The sequence below is a fragment of the Anser brachyrhynchus genome (genome assembly GCF_964034855.1).
Source record: "Anser brachyrhynchus genome assembly, chromosome: 1".
In the NCBI taxonomy this organism is placed as follows: Eukaryota; Metazoa; Chordata; class Aves; order Anseriformes; family Anatidae; genus Anser; species Anser brachyrhynchus.
In genome coordinates, this window is record NC_137694.1 from 113,565,743 (window position 1) to 113,586,111 (window position 20,369).

At 44.8% G+C, this 20,369-nt stretch overlaps 1 protein-coding gene across 7 annotated transcripts in view; it reads left to right on the forward strand.

Moving 5' to 3' along the window:
• The window catches only part of EVA1C (eva-1 homolog C), a 38,319-nt gene extending 18,755 nt beyond the window's left edge, over window positions 1–19,564 (forward strand). For 5 of the 7 annotated variants that reach the window (XM_080597703.1, XM_080597701.1, XM_080597705.1 and 2 more), the window contains 6 exons: window positions 523–646; window positions 3,306–3,458; window positions 13,185–13,328; window positions 16,896–16,976; window positions 17,849–17,938; window positions 19,033–19,564. In XM_080597703.1, coding sequence (XP_080453829.1) covers window positions 523–646; window positions 3,306–3,458; window positions 13,185–13,328; window positions 16,896–16,976; window positions 17,849–17,938; window positions 19,033–19,418 — 978 coding nt within the window. In that variant the 3' untranslated portion in view covers window positions 19,419–19,564. The remainder of the gene's footprint in view (window positions 1–522; window positions 647–3,305; window positions 3,459–13,184; window positions 13,329–16,895; window positions 16,977–17,848; window positions 17,939–19,032) is intronic. The other 2 variants (XM_080597702.1, XM_080597700.1) reach the window with 1 other exon arrangement.
• The last annotated feature ends 805 nt before the right edge of the window (window positions 19,565–20,369 follow it).

The window sequence follows — 20,369 nt, forward strand, 5'->3', positions numbered from 1 at the left end:
GACCTCTTTCAAATAAAGGTACTGCAGAGCGTGCTCAGGTAAACTTAAGGAGATTGAGATGAAATGGTTAAAAAGGCATCTTTCTGAGTTACTGTGCTTTGGTTGGACATCACATTCCCATAAATGCTGTCGGGAAGATGTGTCAAAATGCTGGAGGCTAAGCACATGCTCAGGGCTCTGCGCGGGGTCCCAGGCATTGCTGAGGCCATGGTGGCATGCAGCGAGGTCTGGCTGACTGGCAGGGGGCAGAGGAAAAAGTAACAAGCGACAGTGAATCGGTAACATCCTAAATAGCCACAGACATCGCTGCTATGAGTGTGTTACCAAAAACTTGGCCGTGGCTCAAAGGCCAGCGGAGAGGCGGCCTAAATCCAGTGATCCAGATGTTTTATGTGTTTATGGCCAGAAAGTTGTGAAGGGATGGTTTGTCTCCTGTATAGAACAAAGTACAGCTAAGTGTTGTCGTTGCTTTGTAGCTTCATATCTTGTTTTCAAGACTATCCTTTTTGCCCGTTGTTCTAGAAAGTACTGGATGAATGCCAAAACCTGAGATCCTGCCAACTCCTTGTCAATAGTCGGGTTTTCGGACCTGATCTATGTCCAGGGACCACTAAATTCCTCCTTGTCTCCTTTAAATGCAAACCTAGTAAGTAATCCACACCAGGAAAACATGTTTTTGTGTGTTTCATTGTTTGTTTCGCTTAGAATGCCACTGCACAAGGCTTTGCATAAATCCATGTTAAGTTTTAAGTCTCTTAGATTAATAACAAGTTGTTTTTTCTACTTTACTTTAGCCTTCCATTGTGCTTACAACTTCACTGTGCTTGCTGCCAATGTAATGACCAGTATAATTTGTCAGAATCAGATGTCAGACACCAGACTCGAAAGGAAAAATGTCTTGTAAATTATTTTTAAAGCCATGTCTTATTAGAAATACAGAGCTGAAAAGCAAAAACAGATGTTTGGGTTAAGGATCCAAATGATGAAGAAGATATCATAACAAGTAGTATTAAAAATGCTTAAGAAGTAGGACCAAGGCTTTCAAAGATCCTCGGTTTACTACCTACCATTTATAAACTAATGACTGGAGGATACACTTGCATGGTTAATTTTATAGCAGAACTACCTGTGTTCTAAACAGGTAATTGACATTTGTATGGAAAAGAGACAAATCCTGCCTCAAAGAGAATGACCTTTGCAAACATGATAAGAGCATCAGAAAAATTAAGACAGTCACAATGAGGTTTCATTTATTTTATTTTTTTTTCAATTGTTTTTTCTTATTGCTATTATGTATGAGAAAAAGCCCCAGCTGCCCAGGGACTCAGCTTTTCCTGGCAGTTCATCTCCAGTCTGGCTGAAATGGGTCCCAAAGAAAATACTTGAAAGAATCTTAGTGTTTACATTTTTAGTATATTACAATCACTACATTATTCATAGTAGATAGATTTGAATATTGTGGCTGTACCTGTTCTCATTAGAAACTTCCTTTTACTAATTGAAAGTGGACTGGGTTCCTCTTTGCTACTTTTAAAATATTTTTTCCACTGGAAGTGAGTTAAAATGAATGCATAATATTCTCTGTGACCCAAATATTACAAAAGCTAGTCAAAAGTGTATTTAACAGTGAGTGCTGCCTTCAGAATTGAGGAAGAGTCCAGGTCCAGTGTAAATTGCATGATTTATTTGACAGGAAATTTATCTTTGTAGGTAAGATACCAATATTGTTACACTTGGCTATGGGAAGCAACCTCACTCAGGAAACCACTTGAGTATAATTTTAAGCTTATGATACAATCTGCTTGCCTTCAGGTGTGCACCTAAGTAATTGCCCAAATCCCTCAGTTTTTCATCTATTTAAAAATGTTGCATTTTCTTCTGTTGCTGAGGTCTCTGTTGTGTTCCTACCCTTGCTGTGTCCTGTGCCACTCGCAGGTTTGTTCTGTAGCCTCCCCAGCAAGCCCGAAGCACAGCTGAACAGAGGCAGAGGCCAGCTTTAGGCTGTCAACCCTTGGGTCAGAGCTCTTGTATTCTTGGCCTGATCCCCATGGGTGTACACTGTGGCAGGTGTTTCTGCAGAAGTAACAACCTGCAGCAGGTTTAATATTCTTAAAAAATACTCTTTTTTGACTTAAATTTGTGAGTGATGAAGAGTTCAAATGGAATAAACAGGATTATTACCAAGAAAATTAACCCCTTTTCAAAAATCTGTTCTGTTCTAAACAAAACAATGTTTCCTTTGTTGAATAGATAGGAGTTTTTCCCTGCCTGGTTCCCCTAGCACTGACACCCACACTGCTCCAGCAACACCTCTCAGTAACAATAAGATTTCCCTTTGCTCCTGCTTAGCTCAGGAACCTCCTTTCCTGTTTTCACATTTCTGAAAGACAACAAAATGGAGCAGAACCAACCCTTCTCCCCGGCCTCATCGGCACGAAAAGATGGTTGGCCATGAGCGTACCCAGGCCAGGGAGACCCGAGTGGTGAAATGCCACAAGCAGAGCGGCTGCTCGGGCCAGCAGGGGACCTCTTTGGCCAGATGGCAGACTCCAACCAGATCCCAAGGTGGGATCAGCTGCGCTGCCCGAAAGGCCATCTCACTGGCTTCCTTACTGCGGGAGCATGTGGGGAGCACCACCAGCCTGCCTGTGCCCCCTGAGAAAGGGAGGGGGTTGTTTTTTTCAGGCTCCTGGTCCACGCTGCTTTGTCAGCCAGGTTTTCAAAGCAGCCCTTGCCAAGTCGGGGAACCCCACCGACTATGGTGGAGCGATGAAAATGCAGCTGAGGCCTGGCTTGGCACACACAGCCCGTGCCCCATTCTTCAGTGCTCGCCCAGGGGCTGTGCTGTGGCACCAGGTGATGCCAGCCATCCCCATGACTGGTGAGCGGCCTGAGGCCCTCAGCACTCCGGCAGGCATTGGGATAGGCACAGAAAGTGACATTGTCCTTCAGGAGCATGAAAGGAAGGGATGAGGTTTCTCCTACTGAATAGTAGTGGAAAGCAGGCCAGGAAATCAGGCAGGAATGGGGGTGGCTGTTCCACCGGGAGAGGAGGTTGGCAAAAGTTAATATTTTCATTCATTTTTAAAAGGAGCTGGAGGCTTTAGATACTCATAAGGGAACAATTTAGTTGGAGGAAACACTCTGCTTTGCTATTGGCTTTGCCTCTGGTTGTAATCGTGCCACATATCACTGAGAGCACAACTTGCAGAAAAGCTGTTTTCTGTCATGCTGCTATTTGCTACGAACAGTCCGGCTGAGAAAGTTGCCTCATGCTACCGTATTGTTATTTGCTTCTATTTTAGCTGAATACAAAACCAAATCAGCCTGTGAAAACCAGGAACTGAAGCTCCACTGTCAGGAGTCCAAGTTCCTCATGATCTACTCTGCTACCTATGGCAGGCGGGCACACGAAGAGAGCGTCTGCTCGACCGAGGCGGAGCGCGTCCCCCCGTTCGGTATGTTATTATGCTCTTAACAGACCCTCCAAGAGGCTGCACAGGGAAGTGGGGGCACAGGCGGGGAGAAAACTGCAGGCACAAGAGCATTGGCTTCTTGGAAGTGCCGATGACTGAAACATGAGAGATTATTTCTGGAACTCAAACAAATTGCCTAGCACAAGGGAGAAATGAGTAAGAAATGTAAGCAAAGTAATAACCCTTGATGTAGTTAATCAGTTCTTAATATGATTAACATCAAAAATTATTTCTGTTGGCTCTCTTGAACTTAAGTGACTGTATTAAATACCAGCTGCTGGCCTCTCATCTTCCTCCAGCTTCTGATAATGATCAGGCAACCCGAGTGGCCCAACGCCTTATCTCACAGCTACCTTCCACTTTGGTCTCTGCTTCCACTGTCTTTACTTTCCCTTAAATGCAGCCGGTCAGGATGAGGTCCATAGATCAGGGACCATTGCTTTAGATGCTGTTGTTTGACCAGACTCCAGGACTGTAGTAGCGTGCTAATAAATCAGATGTGCCTGGGACTTCTCTCTGGCACCAAGTCCAGCAGGCAGGAAATGTCCTGTGTATGTAGCACTGAGCTCTTATCCCCCCAAGCAGGGCGAATGCATGCAGGCTGCCTCCTGGGGCTGCTCTCTGCCCGGAATTGTGATGTGGAGCTGGTGAGAGGATGCTGTTGAACAGGCCAGAAAAGTGCAGGTCTCATACATACCACCGCAGAGCACTGCGTCACAGTTTCAGAAATGTTCCCTGCCACTGCTGGTTTGCTAGTACAAGTGCATCCCAAAGAAGAGAATATTAATGTTGCTCTATTAGTAATTAATGTATAGCCAATATAGTAATGTTGATATAATTTTAATATCACTTTGGTCATGGTCTATGAACACTGTCAGACTCACACTGTTCCCTTTGAAAAATGTAAAAGAACCCAAAACATCACAAGTAGTTTATGGTCATCATCAGTAACCAGTCATCGACTTCAATGTGTAGTCTCAACTGGTGTATGACTAATGACTCAATTTTTATCATTAAGCATCTAAATTTATAGTAACACATGGTTGTGAGGGTGCTTGAATAATGAATATATGAATAATGCATTCCGTGGTTGACACCAAAAGCGTGAAGGTAAATTTGCACGCTGTGGAGAAGGCCAGCACAAGATCTGTGTGTTGTTCACATCCCTTCATACCACACAAGGAAGGGCTTACATGACTGACACTAGCCCTGTCTGTGCAAAACCTGAACTTTACTTACTTCTGAGAACATGCTACAAGTGAAATCTATAAGAAGCATTTCTGAACATCAAGAAGAGATCAATAATTAGTCTTAAAAGCCATTTGTCTGCAAGCCAATGTTTCAATTTAGTTTTATAGGTATTAAAAATGTATTGGCTGAAAATTGTATTCTGTTCTTTTACAAGAATTTATTTAAAATTGCCAAATCTGTTTCACACTGGCTATCCTGTCTGATCCTTCACTGGGGCTTTAGCTCTGGGTATCTGTTCTACAAAGGAAACATTTTAGCAGGCTTCTGAAAGACCCATACATCCTCCATGATGATGGCCTTAGCGTATGACTCAAAGCAGAGAAGAGAGAGCTCAGTTGATTGAGAAGGGCTGCTACCATACTTATTTCTTGCACTTCATTCACCTCTGGGAATTGTTCCCTTGTATATGGTGTCAGTCCTTACAGTTCACAGATCATAATACTGCAAATCCTTTCTATATAAAGTTTCCCCATGTAAGTAGATCAAGAATTTGCAACAATGACAAATTCTGTGCTGTGGCTGCCTGCATATAAGCAACTCCCGTTGCTGTTCTTGTGCTATGCAAAGAAACCTGTAACTGTGATAACATTAAAGAGCGTAAAAGCTGAGACAAACACAAGGTAGATCTGTAGAAGGTAGATCCTTATGTGGGTTTCCCATTACTTTATGAAAGTAGCTGGCCTCTTCCTCCATGCTGCCAGTAACCCCTTGCAGTGAGCATAATTTTCAAAAGCACTTATGTGGCTTGGGGAGATACATTCAGTTATCACAAGGGACTGAGCAATTAGGAGCCAAATCCAATTGACTCCAGTTCTCTCCATCTGGAGCTTAAATCTTATTTATGTGGTATTTGAAGCATGATACAGATGTCAGTGGGTGCATAATAAGACTTTTTAAGTGCCTGGATACCCTTCTCTCAGAGAAAGCAATAATAATATGAGTGTCAGCATGATTTTAATTACTTGAGACAATTTAGAAAACTTCGTTCTACTGCTCTTCATTCCAGAGTCAGTGCCCGTGTACGTGTATATGTTTGCACCAAAAGCTAAATCTGCTCCATCTCACATCCATGTTGTTTCTGCCCATGTTTGTTCATCTTGGCCTAAAGGCTGTGCACAATCCTTTCCATTTCTTCTGTTGCACCACAGGGAAGCTGTGAGGCTCTTTTTTTTTTTTTTTTTTTAATACTATGCAGAATAGAAGTTGTTTGTAGGTTCTAATGACATGTATAGGAAGTCTCTACTGAGTTCAGTTTTGCATCTACACGTACTGGATGTGGTCCTGCTAGGAGGACTGGATATCAAATTAATTAGATACTCACATGCAATATAGCTGATAAACAATTACTGACAAGCAGCAACTTTGAACTGAGACAGATGTATTTTGAATTATCACTTTTCTTTGAACAATATATCAAACCAGATGACAGATCTCCAGAGCTATGCTTCAAAGGCAACACAGGAAGATGTAAAATGTCTTTAGCATAAAGGCATTTCTCCATGTAGTAAATAGAGTATATAAATCCGTCACTGTTATTGATGACATCTGTGTAGCCTCAGAGCAGCTGTGGGATTGTGAGCCTCAGCTCAGCATTCAGCATGACTGCCTCCCCCTGGGACACGTTTTGTGAGCCAGTTCAATAATCTAACTTAGGTGCCAGTGTTGGTACAGAGGAGGAAGACAAGCAATGGGGACACAGTGCCTCCCCTGCTAGGTAAAGCCCTGGCAGTAGAGTTTTCCTCTGGTCTTTTTGGGTTTTGCTTACCCTAGGCAGTGGAACAGCTTTAGCATGAGACTATGCCAACAGAAAAACCTACACAGGATGGGATGTGGGAGACAGACACAAGTCCCTGTTCTCATTCAGACAAAGAAAGCACTTGAAACACTGAGTACAAGAAACTAACGTGCACTGCAGCCAATACAACAGCACCACTTCAGTCCCAGGACTGATACCTAATTATATGTGTAACTTCCACCTTTTGTTTCCAAATGTCTTTTACTTTTGTTAAAAATGTCCAGAAACAAAAAGCTGCACTTAGAATGACTCATCTTGCTCCATGCAGGTTTGTGGAGGGGGAGATTTGTCAAAAAACGTGGTATTTCCATGTAAGATCAGTAAAAAACATTTTTCCTGTTTTATCTTCTTCACCGTCAAACTGGAGGAGGACTTTTTTACATATTTTACATGTTCTCCAACTTGTCATCAGGACCATTCATTCCTATGAGTGGACGCGGTTGCCCCCTTCAAAGGACAGCACATAAAGTCTGGTCTCCAAGCGTTTTAGTTTTTTTTGCCTTCAGGAAAAGTTTCTTCTGCAAAGTAAGCTCTTGCCAAAAGCGGGAGATTTCATTGAAGCATGGGCGTTTATTTCCATTATAAGCTCTCTGGGTCTTTGCAGGAAAATCAAGAACTTCAAGCAGCGTCCTGCTTCTGCAGCTGTTCAGTGACTGGCACTGTTAGGACTCCACAGGATTTAGAGAAAGTAACTTCCGCGTTATGCTAAGATTATCAAAAAGCTCACAAGAAAACTTAAGATTTGTTTTGGTTACAGTTCTGCTTAGCAGGATCTATTGTGCCCAGCAGGTCTCCAGCAAAGTAGGAGCCTGTAGCAGTTGGTTCCTCTTCTGATATGCTCTCTCTTTTACATTTGTGCTAACATGTGTATGAGGAAAGAGACAATTTATTGGCCAAATGAAGCTAAAGAGTTGTGCCAAAACAGGTTGCCATAGAGAATATGAAGAAGGTTCAGGCCAACAAACACTTCCCAAATCATAAATTACTCTTGTTAATACACGAAAGTACTTGAAAGGAGGCTTGGTAGTAGGTAACCTCCAGCTGCAACTTGCAAGCTAGAACACCAAAACGTAATTCCCAGAAATTTTACCTGGATCTGCATTGGCTGGTCAGACATGTGCTTCCACAAGTGGTAGTGACCAGCAGAGCCCAGGACTGCCCATCTGCATTGCTGGAAGGTAGGGTCCTTTCCAGCACAACCCTCTCTTTAGCCCGTTTCCATTCTAGGGAGATTGAAGAGGTGCGTGTGACTGCGTGTGTGTGTGTGTGAATTCAGGCACTCCCATCACAGCTGTCACCATGGCACGACTTACCCTGGGGCTGGATTTTGTCTAATCCCCTCTTCCCGCTGAAATGATATTCAGGTAATAAGAAAGAGAGACTTCCAAAATCCTGTAGATGCCTTCCAGCCCAGCATGGTATCACAAATTCATTATATAACAATGTTTTGTGATATTGTGATTCCCTTTTTTATTTTTATTTTATTTTTTGTATCAATGTTTTAGACAATTCAGTGGGACTGCATCTGTTATTCACCAACAGTGATTGAAAAGCTTTTGGCTCCATCTCATACCAGGAGATGTATATTCCTCCCAGTGTGAGCCAGTCCCTCGTGTAAGTCTCTTGAGAGCAGCTGTAAGTGAAGTAAGGGTACAAACAACTGTAGTCAGATCTGGAAGCACTTACGCACTGATGGTGTGGGCGGGGTAGATGCAGAGGCATGATTCTGTAGCAATGCCAGGGCTCAGGGACATGGAGAAGGTTTACATCTTCCCTTGCAGCTTCTGCCACTGCTGCCTCGTCACTTTGGGTGTGGGAGACAACAGCCGGCTGAACCTTATGGGTGCAAAAGTGGGGACAAAATTGCTCGATTTTGCTTCCACCACAAAATGCCTTCTGTCTGTGTGCAGACGTCAGATATGAGAAGATCCTTGTCCGTGTCAACCTTAGTAAACTGGGCAACTTAGTAAACTGTCAACCTTAAACTGGTCAACCTTAGTAAACTGGGCAACTGGGCAGTGTTTTGGCCCCCAGGGGAGCCATTCCTCCCCTTGACCCCAAAAATCTTGTCAAGACAAAGCTCCCCTAGAAAGAAACCCTGTTCAAAGCAGAGGCAGGAGAAGAAACAATTGTTGGAGTGAAGAAAAAAAGCAGTCACCATTTTTAGACTCCAGGTAACTTTCTGCTGAGGTGAATGGGGAAGGTCACATTTTGCTGAGCAGCTGTTTGGAGGCGTTTAAAGCATGCTCAGACACACATCACTTCATCCATTAATGTTTTCCTTACTAGCAGTTGAGGGGTTTTCTTGTGTATAGGTTTTTCTAGCATAGAATTTTGAGCTGTTGGGAAAAGTGTACTTGGCATTCAAGTTCAGAATAAGGTAAGGAGGTGAATTGCACATAACCAGACCTATGAGCTTTTGAGCAGTAGGAGTTTGGTTCCTGCTGCCACCCGAGGAGTGTGGAGCTCCACTTGTGCCTTCTCCTCAGTATTTGTGCTGGCAGATAGATCCCTCGCTCCGAGCCTACGCGTGTGCGATGAGGAGAGGATGACTGTGGGGGTTTTGCACCAAATGCTCACAGACTGAATTCCAAACTCCAAGCCACTCATAAGGAAATCCAAGAGCCTCACAGCAGGCACAGGAGCTGGTGCTGTGAAGTACAGGAGAGAGAGGGTGCAGCTGTGCAGAAAGCCCTGGAGTGGTACTCACTGGTAAGGAATGGCCTGTTCTGACAATAAGCGGTATTTTTAGCATATCGTACCGCCTTGTTTACTGGCAGAACTTGGACCTGGAATATAAAGGTATCAGCAACACTTTTCATAAGTGTTTTTGCTAGAATCGGCAGTGCAAATGGCCCTTTTCTGATGCGCAGGCAGGACCCTGTACGCCATGCTCTTGCATAAATTACCATGTTATTATGGTAACTTTCTTTAGGAGTTCGCAGCCCTAGCTTGCTCCGGAACTCCATAGTTTCCCCTTGTCAGTTCTTATCCCCGGAGCTGATACTTGGGCTCCACAAAGCACAAGCCATGCTGATGTAGTAGTGTGAAATCTTTGCTTTCAATCGATTTTAAAAGCAAGCTCCTTATTCTTTTGTGGGTAGGCGTAGCCCAGAAAACATAAAGCCCTGTAGGCCAGCAGTTTGGGATGAAAGCAACAAGCAGCTGCGCTCTAGTATCGAAGTGAAAAACTGTGGTGGGGCTCCCCTTTTGGGTTCCCCAGTCCTTCAGCAGCACATTACTTTGTATGTAATGTGGATCTACGTTTGAGACACATCCCTCACCCACAGGGTCTTGTGCTCTGGGAATGGTGATGTGGGAGAAGACGGCCGTCAGGAGTGTTTGGAGCGGGTGTGCCAGGATGCCGCTGCCAGCGCTTGGCGCAAAACGCTCGGGCCAGCCCTGGCTATTCCATCACCTGCAGCTCTTGTGTGGCAGGGTGCAAAGAAAGGGAGGGAAAGCTCTTACGGTCTGAATTGAGAGAAGCTTTAAGGAACCAGAAGACAAATTGCTACTCATTAAAGCCTGCGTGATTTATGGCATGTCATTTGCATGCCAAAACTTTCCTAAACAAAGCTAATTAGGGAGCTGAAAGAGCCTTTCCTCTAGAAACAAGGCTTTCTGCTCCAACTGTTAAATAGCTGCAGTCAGATTTGATAGTGTACTACTGTGTAAAGACCCTCTTCTTGATGCCCGCATCTCCATGCCATCCATATAAGCATGCATTTCAAAGGATCCACCAACAGTGGTGGTGTGTAACGGGCAACTCCAGTGGCAAGGCATGAAGAATTGAGTGTTTTCCCAGCCATCCATTGCTGCTTTTTCTATCACTGCTGGTGGATGTCACCAGCCTTCTAGCATGCTGGGAAAGTGCTTTTCAAGAGGCAGTTTATTTTAAACATATGGTACCAATTTAGCAAGGCCCATAAATGTAAGCTTAGTTCAAACATTTCTTAGATGTTCAGGAAGAAGACACAAGACATGTTTATGTTCATCTCCTGATTTGTGATTTCTTCAGGACTGCTGAGTAGGGCTGCTCACTCATGTACTCAAAATTAAGCATGGAGTGAATCTCCTCCTCTCTCAGATACTGCAGTAAGGTGTTTGACCAGAAGGAGGATAAATTATCCCCAGCATGAGCTCCGCGTTGCTGCAGCTGCATTGTTATTAGACTCCCAAGCAATTTTGGTTGAAACCAGCTCGTACATCTCTTCAACACACACGGGCTTCTCTGAGTTCACTGTAGATACACTTCTGTAATGTCTGCTTGCGGGAGATTGTGCAGATGAAGCTACAGCCACTGAAGAAGTGGCCTTCAGTACTGAGTACACAGAATTCCTCCGAGCTGAACTCATGGCTCAGTTGGCACTAAAGCTGCCCAGACACCTACCAGGGAGGTAGCAAGGGCACACACAAACCAGACAGAAAGAAACTGAACAATTTTTGACCGCATCACGGAAGGCCCAGATCTTCCTGGACCACAGACAGCTGTTAAATAATGTTACAATTGTAAATTGTTGTTGTTGTTATGGTTCTTTCCAGTTAATATTTGTGCTGTTCTATAGAAGCAAGCCAGCCTTGGTCTCCATTCACACACCTGTGACACCAGCCAAGCCTTGGAAAGTTCTCCAAAAGCTGGCCTGCCAAGAGCCTGTAGGCACATGACGGCTGGCTCCTCAGGTGGAGGAGCCAAATCCAACATGAATATAGGTGATAAGGAGCTATTAACTCCCAGAGCAACAAGAGCAAACATCTTCCAAAGGCAAAATGAAACATGTACTCACTGTATCACTGAATTTGTAGAAAACCATCAGCATAACGGCTGGCTGGGAGTAGCTCGAAGGGCAGGGAAGCTTGTAGAAAACATAATTCAGCTTGCCAGACTGCTGTTGTGCTCCCAATCCATTCAACAGTTGGACTTGGTGATCCTGAGGCTCTTTTCTAACCTGGATGATTCTATGATTTATGAATCATCTGATAGTTCCTCCTGATATTCTTTGGTTGTTTTTGTACTTGCCAAAATACGCTACTTAGCTGTCTAAAATGTCCACCTGAATATATCCTTAGTTAGCTGAGATCTCCAGAGAGACTAAAACAGCAGTTATTTAAGCAGAGATATCCAGTGTTTTAAATCAGACTTCCCCACCTGCCCAGCAGCCTCCCAGGATACACAGGCCTTAGGTTTTTAGGTCTCCAGAAAGAGAAAGCTGCTCTCCCCAAAATCTGTCTTGAAAGGTAACCCCTGGGCCCTTCACCAAACATACAAATCAGTCCAGCATCTCCCAGAGGCTCCACTCAAGGACGTGCCACTCAGTGCTGGTGTCAGGGGATTAACTCTAAAAATCACAAATGTACCCTATTTTCACCTGTTGGAGGTGAATCTTTCATTTGCCAAGATCTCCAGTCTCAGATCTCTTCTTTCTTTTCAAACATGAGTGATTTGGGAAAGCTTTGTGAACACCATTTTCTTCTTCCTCTGCGGAGGCACAAAAGAGATTAAGCTGTTGGAAGGAGAAGGTGCCATCCTTGTCTGAGGTTTATTATAGGAAAGTCAGCTTTAATGAGCAGAGAAAGAGATGTTTTCACATCTCTAGGATGTCCCTGCCTAGGAAGACTTAGACGGAGAAATACCTACCGTCCATAGAGGTTGACCAGATGGGTGAGGTAACGCTGACTGGAAGCGGACAGCTTCAGAAAATTATTACTTACCCCAGGCCTGTGATTTCTGCACACTTTCTGTTTTGAAACTGAAACTAACAGGTATTTTTGCTTGGTGTATTGGGGTCTAACACATGTGGATACTGAGAATTCAGTCGCATTTATAGACATTCTTTTTCTTTAAAGCAAATTTTTAAAACTTTGCCCCGTCCACGGCTCTCCATCCGCAGGGAGAAGCGGGGCAGCCGGGGCCCTCTGCGCGCACGCAACGTGTCATTAGGCACGAGTACCGTGCGGCGGAGGTGCCTTTGAAGTTGATTTAGGCATGCAGACTTGGCTTGTGGTAGCAGCCTGACTGGAACAGCGTGGCGTTTGGTACGGCAGGAAGAAGTCAGGTGTCTGCCCAGTTAAACGTCGAGCCTAGCTTGACCTCTTGGCCGTGGCGGAATGGCTCCCAGCAGCACCAGGCTGAGCAGACCGTAAGCTGCCTTTAATACGCTGAACTTCGCTGTAGCCCTAGCTGCTGTGGTGCACAAAAACTGATCTCACTTAGCTTGAATTGAAACTGGGCATCTGGTCAAAGCATCGTGATAACCCAGGGGGACGGAGAGAGAGACCTGCAAACACTACTGCATCTGCCTTTATTTGCAAGCTCTTCTTAAGATGAACAAGGTGGAGGTGCTTGGTTCTTCCAGGCCATCATGAAGGGAACACAGATGACGTCCAACGCAGCACCTCATTTGTAGGTTGGCATGGATCTTACTGCAACCTTAGCATGCACCTGGAAGTCAGCACGAGGGAGTTAGCTTGCTGCAAGTTCACACTTTCTTTGCATGCTGAATTCATTGCATTCACAAATCCTGATACCTAATTCTGAAATCCTGTTTAGGCAAACATAGCTGTCTGAAACTGAGAGCAGATTTGTGTGTCTTGTTGTGCACGTGGCAGCTATTATTTCTGATAACACTGCTGTTGTATATTTATTCCATGTATTTTTCTTTCAGACTGTTTGTCTTACACAGCGTTAGAAGTTTTATCGAAAAGGTGTTACGGGAAACAGAGATGCAAAATTATTGTCACCAGCCAGGATTTTGGAAGTCCGTGCCTACCTGGAGTGACAAAATACCTTAACGTCAGCTATGCATGTGGTAAGAGCACAATCATTTTGAAGCCCTTATTCTGCTTGCAAAGCAAAACAATGCGAAACAATGCGCACATATGGAGACACACACACAGAGAGGCTTCCGAAATCTACCCCTCCTTAACGTGGGAATTTTGTGACATGACTATACCCAAAATATGTGAACAATCCCATGGATAGAACTGCACCCAATGTATACCTTGACATTAAGTTGTTTGTTGTTCTTTTTTTTTTTCCCTTGTAAAAATGCATTTTATAATAAAATATTAAGTATGTATTATTATATCTCAAGAAATACTATCAAAATAAGATTCTGTTCTGCAGAATTCACCTGCAACAGAGCTAGGAAAAATAATCTGCTCTTGCCTGCCATGGGTCCAGGTACAGCAGTGCTGCATAACTGTGGCACTGTGTACAGAGCCCAGTCCTGAAACCTGAGTCACACGAGCACACCTACAGCCTCCAGCCTTGCAGAGGGATTTCCTTTCTCATGGGCAAGGTCTCACTAAAACAGAGGTTTGAGGTTATAGACCCCTTGCAGGACTGAAGCCTACTTAGCTCAGACAAGAAGGAAGAGTTTTTCATTTTCTTTATTGTAGGCTGATATATTTACATCATGTAGAAGCAGAGTTCCTATAGTTCTTTTTTTTTTAAAGCAAAGGCCATGGGACAGTGAAGTGTAATACAAATGAAAGCGAGAAAAAAAGACTGCAGGACTTCAGTGTAGTGCCTTATGTAGGCGTTGCATACTTTTAGGAATGTCTTTCTTTAACTGAGGACTTGAACAGATTTCCTCAGACTCTGCCTTCTGCTGCCAGCTAGTCGTGAGTCGAATTGTGACCCTCAGTGGTGGCTGTCTCTCACATGCCCCTGCACTAACCGAGGGAAGTACAAAATCTTTTTCACTGAGTTATTGCTCTGCTTCTGGGACATGCTTTTTGGAACAGCAGCACGGGACTGATTGCCAGATCGCTGTGTACCTGAGGATCAGAGGAAAGGGAGCCCCAGCCATTTCCTTGCTGGCATGAGAGAACTTCTTTTGTGGTCTCCTAATGTAGCTGTGAGGTGAGGGTCATCACAGTGACTCTCCTCTTTATGTTGTTGAGGAGAGCTGGAGACCTGCCTTTGTGCTAGCACGTAACATTGTTGTGCAGTTGTCTTCGTGCTGTAGTAACTTCATGAATGAGTTAATGGGATCCTCTTTAATTAAAGATAGTTGTAACAGATTGTTCTCTCTTACGCATCCATATGCTGGAAGACAAGTGTATGTTTGTTTGCAGTGAGGTTATGCGCTCTGGTTTTTAGTGAAGTGGTTTTGCAATAACACATGGATAACAAATAGCGCTCGTGTGTGTTGCTGGCACATGTCGAAGACTTTTTCTTCTGCCAGATCCTACGGAGCTGTGCAGTCTGAAGCATTAGCCAATGGTTTGCAGGTCTAATTGTTTATAGATCATCTAGGCAACATGGGAAGAGGCTGGCTGTAGTCCAGAATGACATTTTACACTTTCCCCTCACTAGAAGATCCCTGCTAACCTGGTGCTTCCCAAGCTGAGATAAATGGGCTTTCCTCTGAAGCGACAGGGACACAGCTGAGCAGAGCGCATTTTCTGAGGGCTGTACCACACTTGAAAGTATCGCCAGCAAGGTCAGGAATGTGAAAAAATCTCACTCCCTACCTCAGAGGTCAGCAGCCGTTCAGGGCTAGCGTGTCTGCCTGCATTTCTGTTTTCACAGTTAACTCCCACTGGCAAAAGGAGAGGCTGGTCTCTGACAGTCCCGGTGCCTCAGTGACCCCCCCGGCATCACCTCCTGTCTGCACGGGGTAGCATCTGACAACAGCTCCTGCCGAGGCTGGCATTTGGGAGCCTGCCCCAGGAAATGCAGCTGCTGACTCCGGCACCATGCCCGTGTGTCCTGGATGCTGCTCTCACCCCTCCATGGGCCGCCCTTGGCTGCTTGCTGGGCCTGCCCTGCCTGCTGGCACAGCACCGAGAGTGGCTGCGGTTATCCTGATAAAGAATTCCTTCGGCTGGTGTCACATAGTCTGTCCAGCGACCTGGTGCAGGTCTTAAAGCCCTTGTGTGCAGTGTGTGTCTGAAATGAAACCCCAGCTAAAATTAATGGTGTGAGAGCTGTTGTTGCCCATGACGTTTTGAATTAAATGCCCCCCCCCCCCCCCCCAACAAATATTCGGATGCCATATCGAACATCCATCCAAACCCAGTGGGAAAGGGTTCAGCCCTGCCACAAACGATGTGTTGGGAAGGAGGGGAGCAGGAGGAGCATCAGCTCAGGTGGAGGAGGCCTGGCCCGGGCACCGGGCCACGCAGCAGGAGTAGCGGGGCGTGCTGGGGACAGCACAGCCTCCCGGGAGGGATGTGTGAGGACAGGGGAGGGAGGCACTCGCCCAGCGTCGGCCACGTGGAGGCTAAGAGAAAGAGGCTACAGCGTGGGGATGCCACAAAGTGTAGGCAGGGGATGCCTACATCTCGTTTACTGCCTTCCAGTTACTTCCAGGTCAAACTCTGCTCCTAACAGCCAGGCCTGCGAACGCAGCGCGCAGGCTGAAAGAAAGCAAACCAACCTCGTCCACTGACAAAAATACTCTGCTGCTGGAAAACAGTTACGAATTACGATGGTATACAAGCCAAAATAGAAATTAGCTCATTTGCCCCTATCTCTGTTGGCTTTCTGTTGCAAACAGGAGCAAAGAGTCCCAGAAAATTCCCTCACCGGGAAAGGAAACAGATATGACTTGGAGCCCACACACAGAAGAGTACTGCTCAGAAAGAAGTGCTATTTTTAGTTGTTTTTGCAAATGAAAACTATGCTAAGCCCCAAGCCTCGGTCTCCTCTGTTCCATTTAACTCTCTTTAACACTGTTTATTGGCAAATCTTTGTGTATAGGATAGAGGTGAGCTTCATACTTGAAATTTCTTTCTATTTTTTTTCTCCTTCACATAAGTCTGCAAATCAATCATTCTGCCTCCTTCATACAATACAGGGAGCAGGTGCCAAGATCTGGGTACCTGAAGGGCCCATTCATCTCACACACAATACATGAACTCGCAACGTCTCCACGGTGTGCCTTCTTTTAGCAGTTTTACTTAAAAAAAGAATGTGAAAACTTCTCAAGGGAAAAAAAATAAATGCCATGAGAAATGCCATACCCAGAGCACTTCCAGCCCATCCTGAGCACCTTCCTTCTCTGGGACCGCTTTGCAGAGGACTTCACACGAGACTTTTAACAGGCAGAGCCTGAGGTGCCGCCAACAGAAAACAAATTAATGTACAACATAAACACTCCTTCCTGAGCAGGTGACCGAGCGCTGGCACAGGCTGCCCAGAGAGGTGGTGGAGTCTCCATCCTTAGGGGTCTTCAAAAGCCACCTGGGCATGGTCCTGGGCATCCTGCTGTAGGAGGCCCTGCTTGAGCAGGGGTTGGACCAGGTGACCTCCAGAGGTCCCTTCCGCTCCCAGCCATGCTGTGATGCTGTAATGGGGATTAGTAATTAACTGGAGATCTGTTTTCCAAAACTGACAGTGCACCGTTTGCCTTTCTTCTTTCCAGTTCCTAAAGTTATCCTCACAGCTGTCAACCCCCTGGTCACTGACAACAAGTCTTCCGTGAAGCTGAACGATGGTGAGCATGGTAATTAAAAAACAGTAATTGTTTACTCCTCTCCTTTGTCTTTGACTGCAGTAGGACGTTTCAGCACAGCAGAGGCGGGTGTGAGGGAGGGGACAGGGGGAGCGCTGCTGGGACAGCATCTGCCCTCCTGGCTGGGACAGGATGGGGCCAGCACGGCCACGGCTCGGCTGTCACAGCGATACAGAAGGAATGCTCTGCTGTCCCCTGTATGTTTCTTACACTATTTCCAAGGAACTGTGAAACTTTGCTTAAGTCAGCCTGTGTGTCACGCCAAACGGGCTGAGACATGCTGAATTTTGACTGACAGGGACGTGGATACCCGGCAGGCCGTAGCCAGTGCACTGTTCTCTGACTTTGACTGAAAGATGGGAAGAGTAAAAGTGAAAGTGTAGTTGGTCCATGGTGAAGGGTCTTTTAAAAATTACACCAACACCTGCTTCTCCTAAATGCAAATGAAATGAATCATGTGGCTAGGGCATATTCGCTGCCATCGCTAACTGCAGTGGGCTAGGAAGTCCACTGGATAGGTGTGAAGCTTAATGAAGTAAATTGTTTCAGAAAGCTTAATGGGAACAGGCAAGGGGTTTCACTTGGTAATAGTTTTTTTTTTTGTTTGTTTGTTTTTATAATTTTGCCATTTTCTGTATACTCAATATTTTCAATACCTTAATTATTTGCTGTTTATATTTGATTTCAATATTTATTTTATTAAATAATCTACCATCATTTGGTCTAACGTTCTGCAAGGCACAGTGCTGTTCTGTCTATGCTTTAGTCAGACTCATTGGTTCAAAAGCCATAAGAAGAATATCACCTTAGCAGCTTTGTCATCTACGATATGACTGAGTTTGCTTTACTTCCTCTTGTTGCAGGTATCGACATTGACCCAAAGGAATCAAGACTTCCAAAGAAAGATGGCACTATTGTTAGCAACTCCTTGGCTACATTTGCATACATTAGAGGTAGGAAAATGAGAGATTGGTTCATTAGATTGTGGCATTTTGGAAGGAGTAGGGAAGGGGAGGATCACCTCAGAAGGTCGCAGCTGGAAATCCCATATTTATAGTAACAGTATTATTACAACATACTCGCAGTCTTGTGGATGGGACAATCACAGCGCAATTGACATTTATAGAATATTTTCCGTCTTGAAGGATCCAAACTCTTTTAGGGACTGCAGCCAAGATTTTTTTTAATGAACATTTTCAATGGGGGCTGTTGGTTGTTCAGTATTTTTGAAAACCTGGTCCCCGATCTGGGAGCAGCACTGGAGACATCCATTTTTGGAAATGTTGGTTTACATACGTATAAGGATCATTGAGGATCAACAAATAAATAAATAAATCGGCCCAGCCATCGCCATTATGAGCCATGACAGGTTTTGTGACTTTGCAACACTAAGGCAAATTGTGTTGAGGCCAACAGATCTGCGATCACCAGATCTCTAACACCACAGCAAAAGTCTCATGAATTTTGGAAGTGAGCAAGGGGCTGGCATTAAGAAGCAACTTTAAGGCTTCGGCTAAGGTTTCGGCTCTTCTAGAAAACAGCAGGAGCCATGCAGTGGTCGAGTTGCTGCCTCCCTTGTTGCTATACTGGGACGTGATCTCAGCATGTACCGGGAATCACAATGCTCCCTACCAGCCCGGGCTGGAGATGCTGCTGTGGCTCCTCAGAGCAGGGAGGTGCTCTTCCCATGCCCCCTGTTAGTGAGAGTAAGACCCATTTTGGCAGGATGGCTGGAAAAAAATGGTATGCTTCTGGTAGGTGGTTAAGAATGCTAATAAAGCAGTGGGATAATGTTGTTATTTTATGTTTTTAAGAGTCTGGGATTTTTGCATAGTAATCTGAAGAAGCAGAGACAACACCATTCAGTTCCCAAGTGCGGGGCATTTTGGGTGCAGGGCACAGCAAGCCCTCTCCCACCCCCTGCCCACAAATACCCCCTACCACTGTGGCCAAGTAATGCAGGACTCTGGAAATGACAGCCGGCTTTTTTGTAGATAGACTTTGGCAGAGTTTGTGAAGTGTTTAAGCACTGGATTTCTAATTTCAGATCACCTAGAAAGAGCTGCTCTACTGTTTGTGTCCAGCGTTTGTGTGGGATTAATCCTCACGCTATGCGCCTTGGTGAGCCGCCGGTCCTGCTCTAAAGACTTCAAGAAATTGCAAGGAAAGAGGGAGCACCTAGTGCCAGAAAGTGATGGAGCAGATGAGAACAGTGAGAACGAGGAGGAGGAAGACTCCTCCGAGTCAGAGGTTCAGGATGAACTGGCAGAACTTTACAGACCTCCTTACTCAGGTTATAATTCAGCAGAAGCAGCAGACCTGGCTGAACGGATCGAGCGCAGGGAACAGATCATGCAGGAAATTTGGATGAACAGTGGTTTGGATATGACACCACCTAGGAATATGAATACATTTTATATTAATGAACAATAAATGGCTTATTTTGGATGACGCCCTAGCCTTTTTTTTTTTTTTTTGAAAAAGAAATGTACCTTCTGTGAAGGAACATTTGTATCAGTACATATAATTATTTGTAAAGTAAGAAGAAATATATGCAATAAAAGGAGAGCTTCAAACCTTTGACTGTCTATAAATCATTCTGTGGAAAAACACTTTTATAAAGTCTCATAGTTTTGAATTATATTATAGATTGCTTTTCACTGTATATTTGGGCTCAATTGCCATATGCAGGTTATGAAATATTAAAAAAGGAGAACAATATTTGAGAAGCATAACACGGAGGAAAGCCTTCTGCTTTAGGACATAGCACTTGTACCCAGTTAGTGTGTTGCAGCCCATAAATTACATGAGAATGTGTTCCGTTGTTGAGAAATGTATTATTAACAGAGGGAGCAGGACGGAGCAAAATTAAACACAGGTGCTTGAAGCTTGAACCAGCAGATTCATTATAACATATTGGGGGGGGGGGGGGGGGGGTAAGCATACCCCCCCCCCAACATCTGTTCAAGCACCCTAATGATCTCCCACACCCAACACATTTTCTTCTTAAGTAAAATTTTGGTGAAACCAAAACAGTACCACGAAATGCTGCAACTGTAGTAGGTGCATGTGCTTGAATGACCATCCACTGATGTTTTTTTTCTCACCTCATTGGTCCCTACAGGGTCCGAGAAATAGTTTAGTTAGTAGCAGTCCTCTAGATGGTAATGCAACAGTGCCTGCCTCAGGCACACTTCAGCATACCCAGAGATTTCACAACGCCTCTCAGTCTACAGCTGCTTTTTGTAAAGCATAGAGCCACCAGGTGAGCCCAACCCTATCAGTAAAAGAACTGCTGAAGAACAGGCGTAAGGGGAGCATCAATCTGCATTCAAGGCCCTCAGGACCCTGCTGCTAAGGAGAAGTTCACCATCCAACCATCAG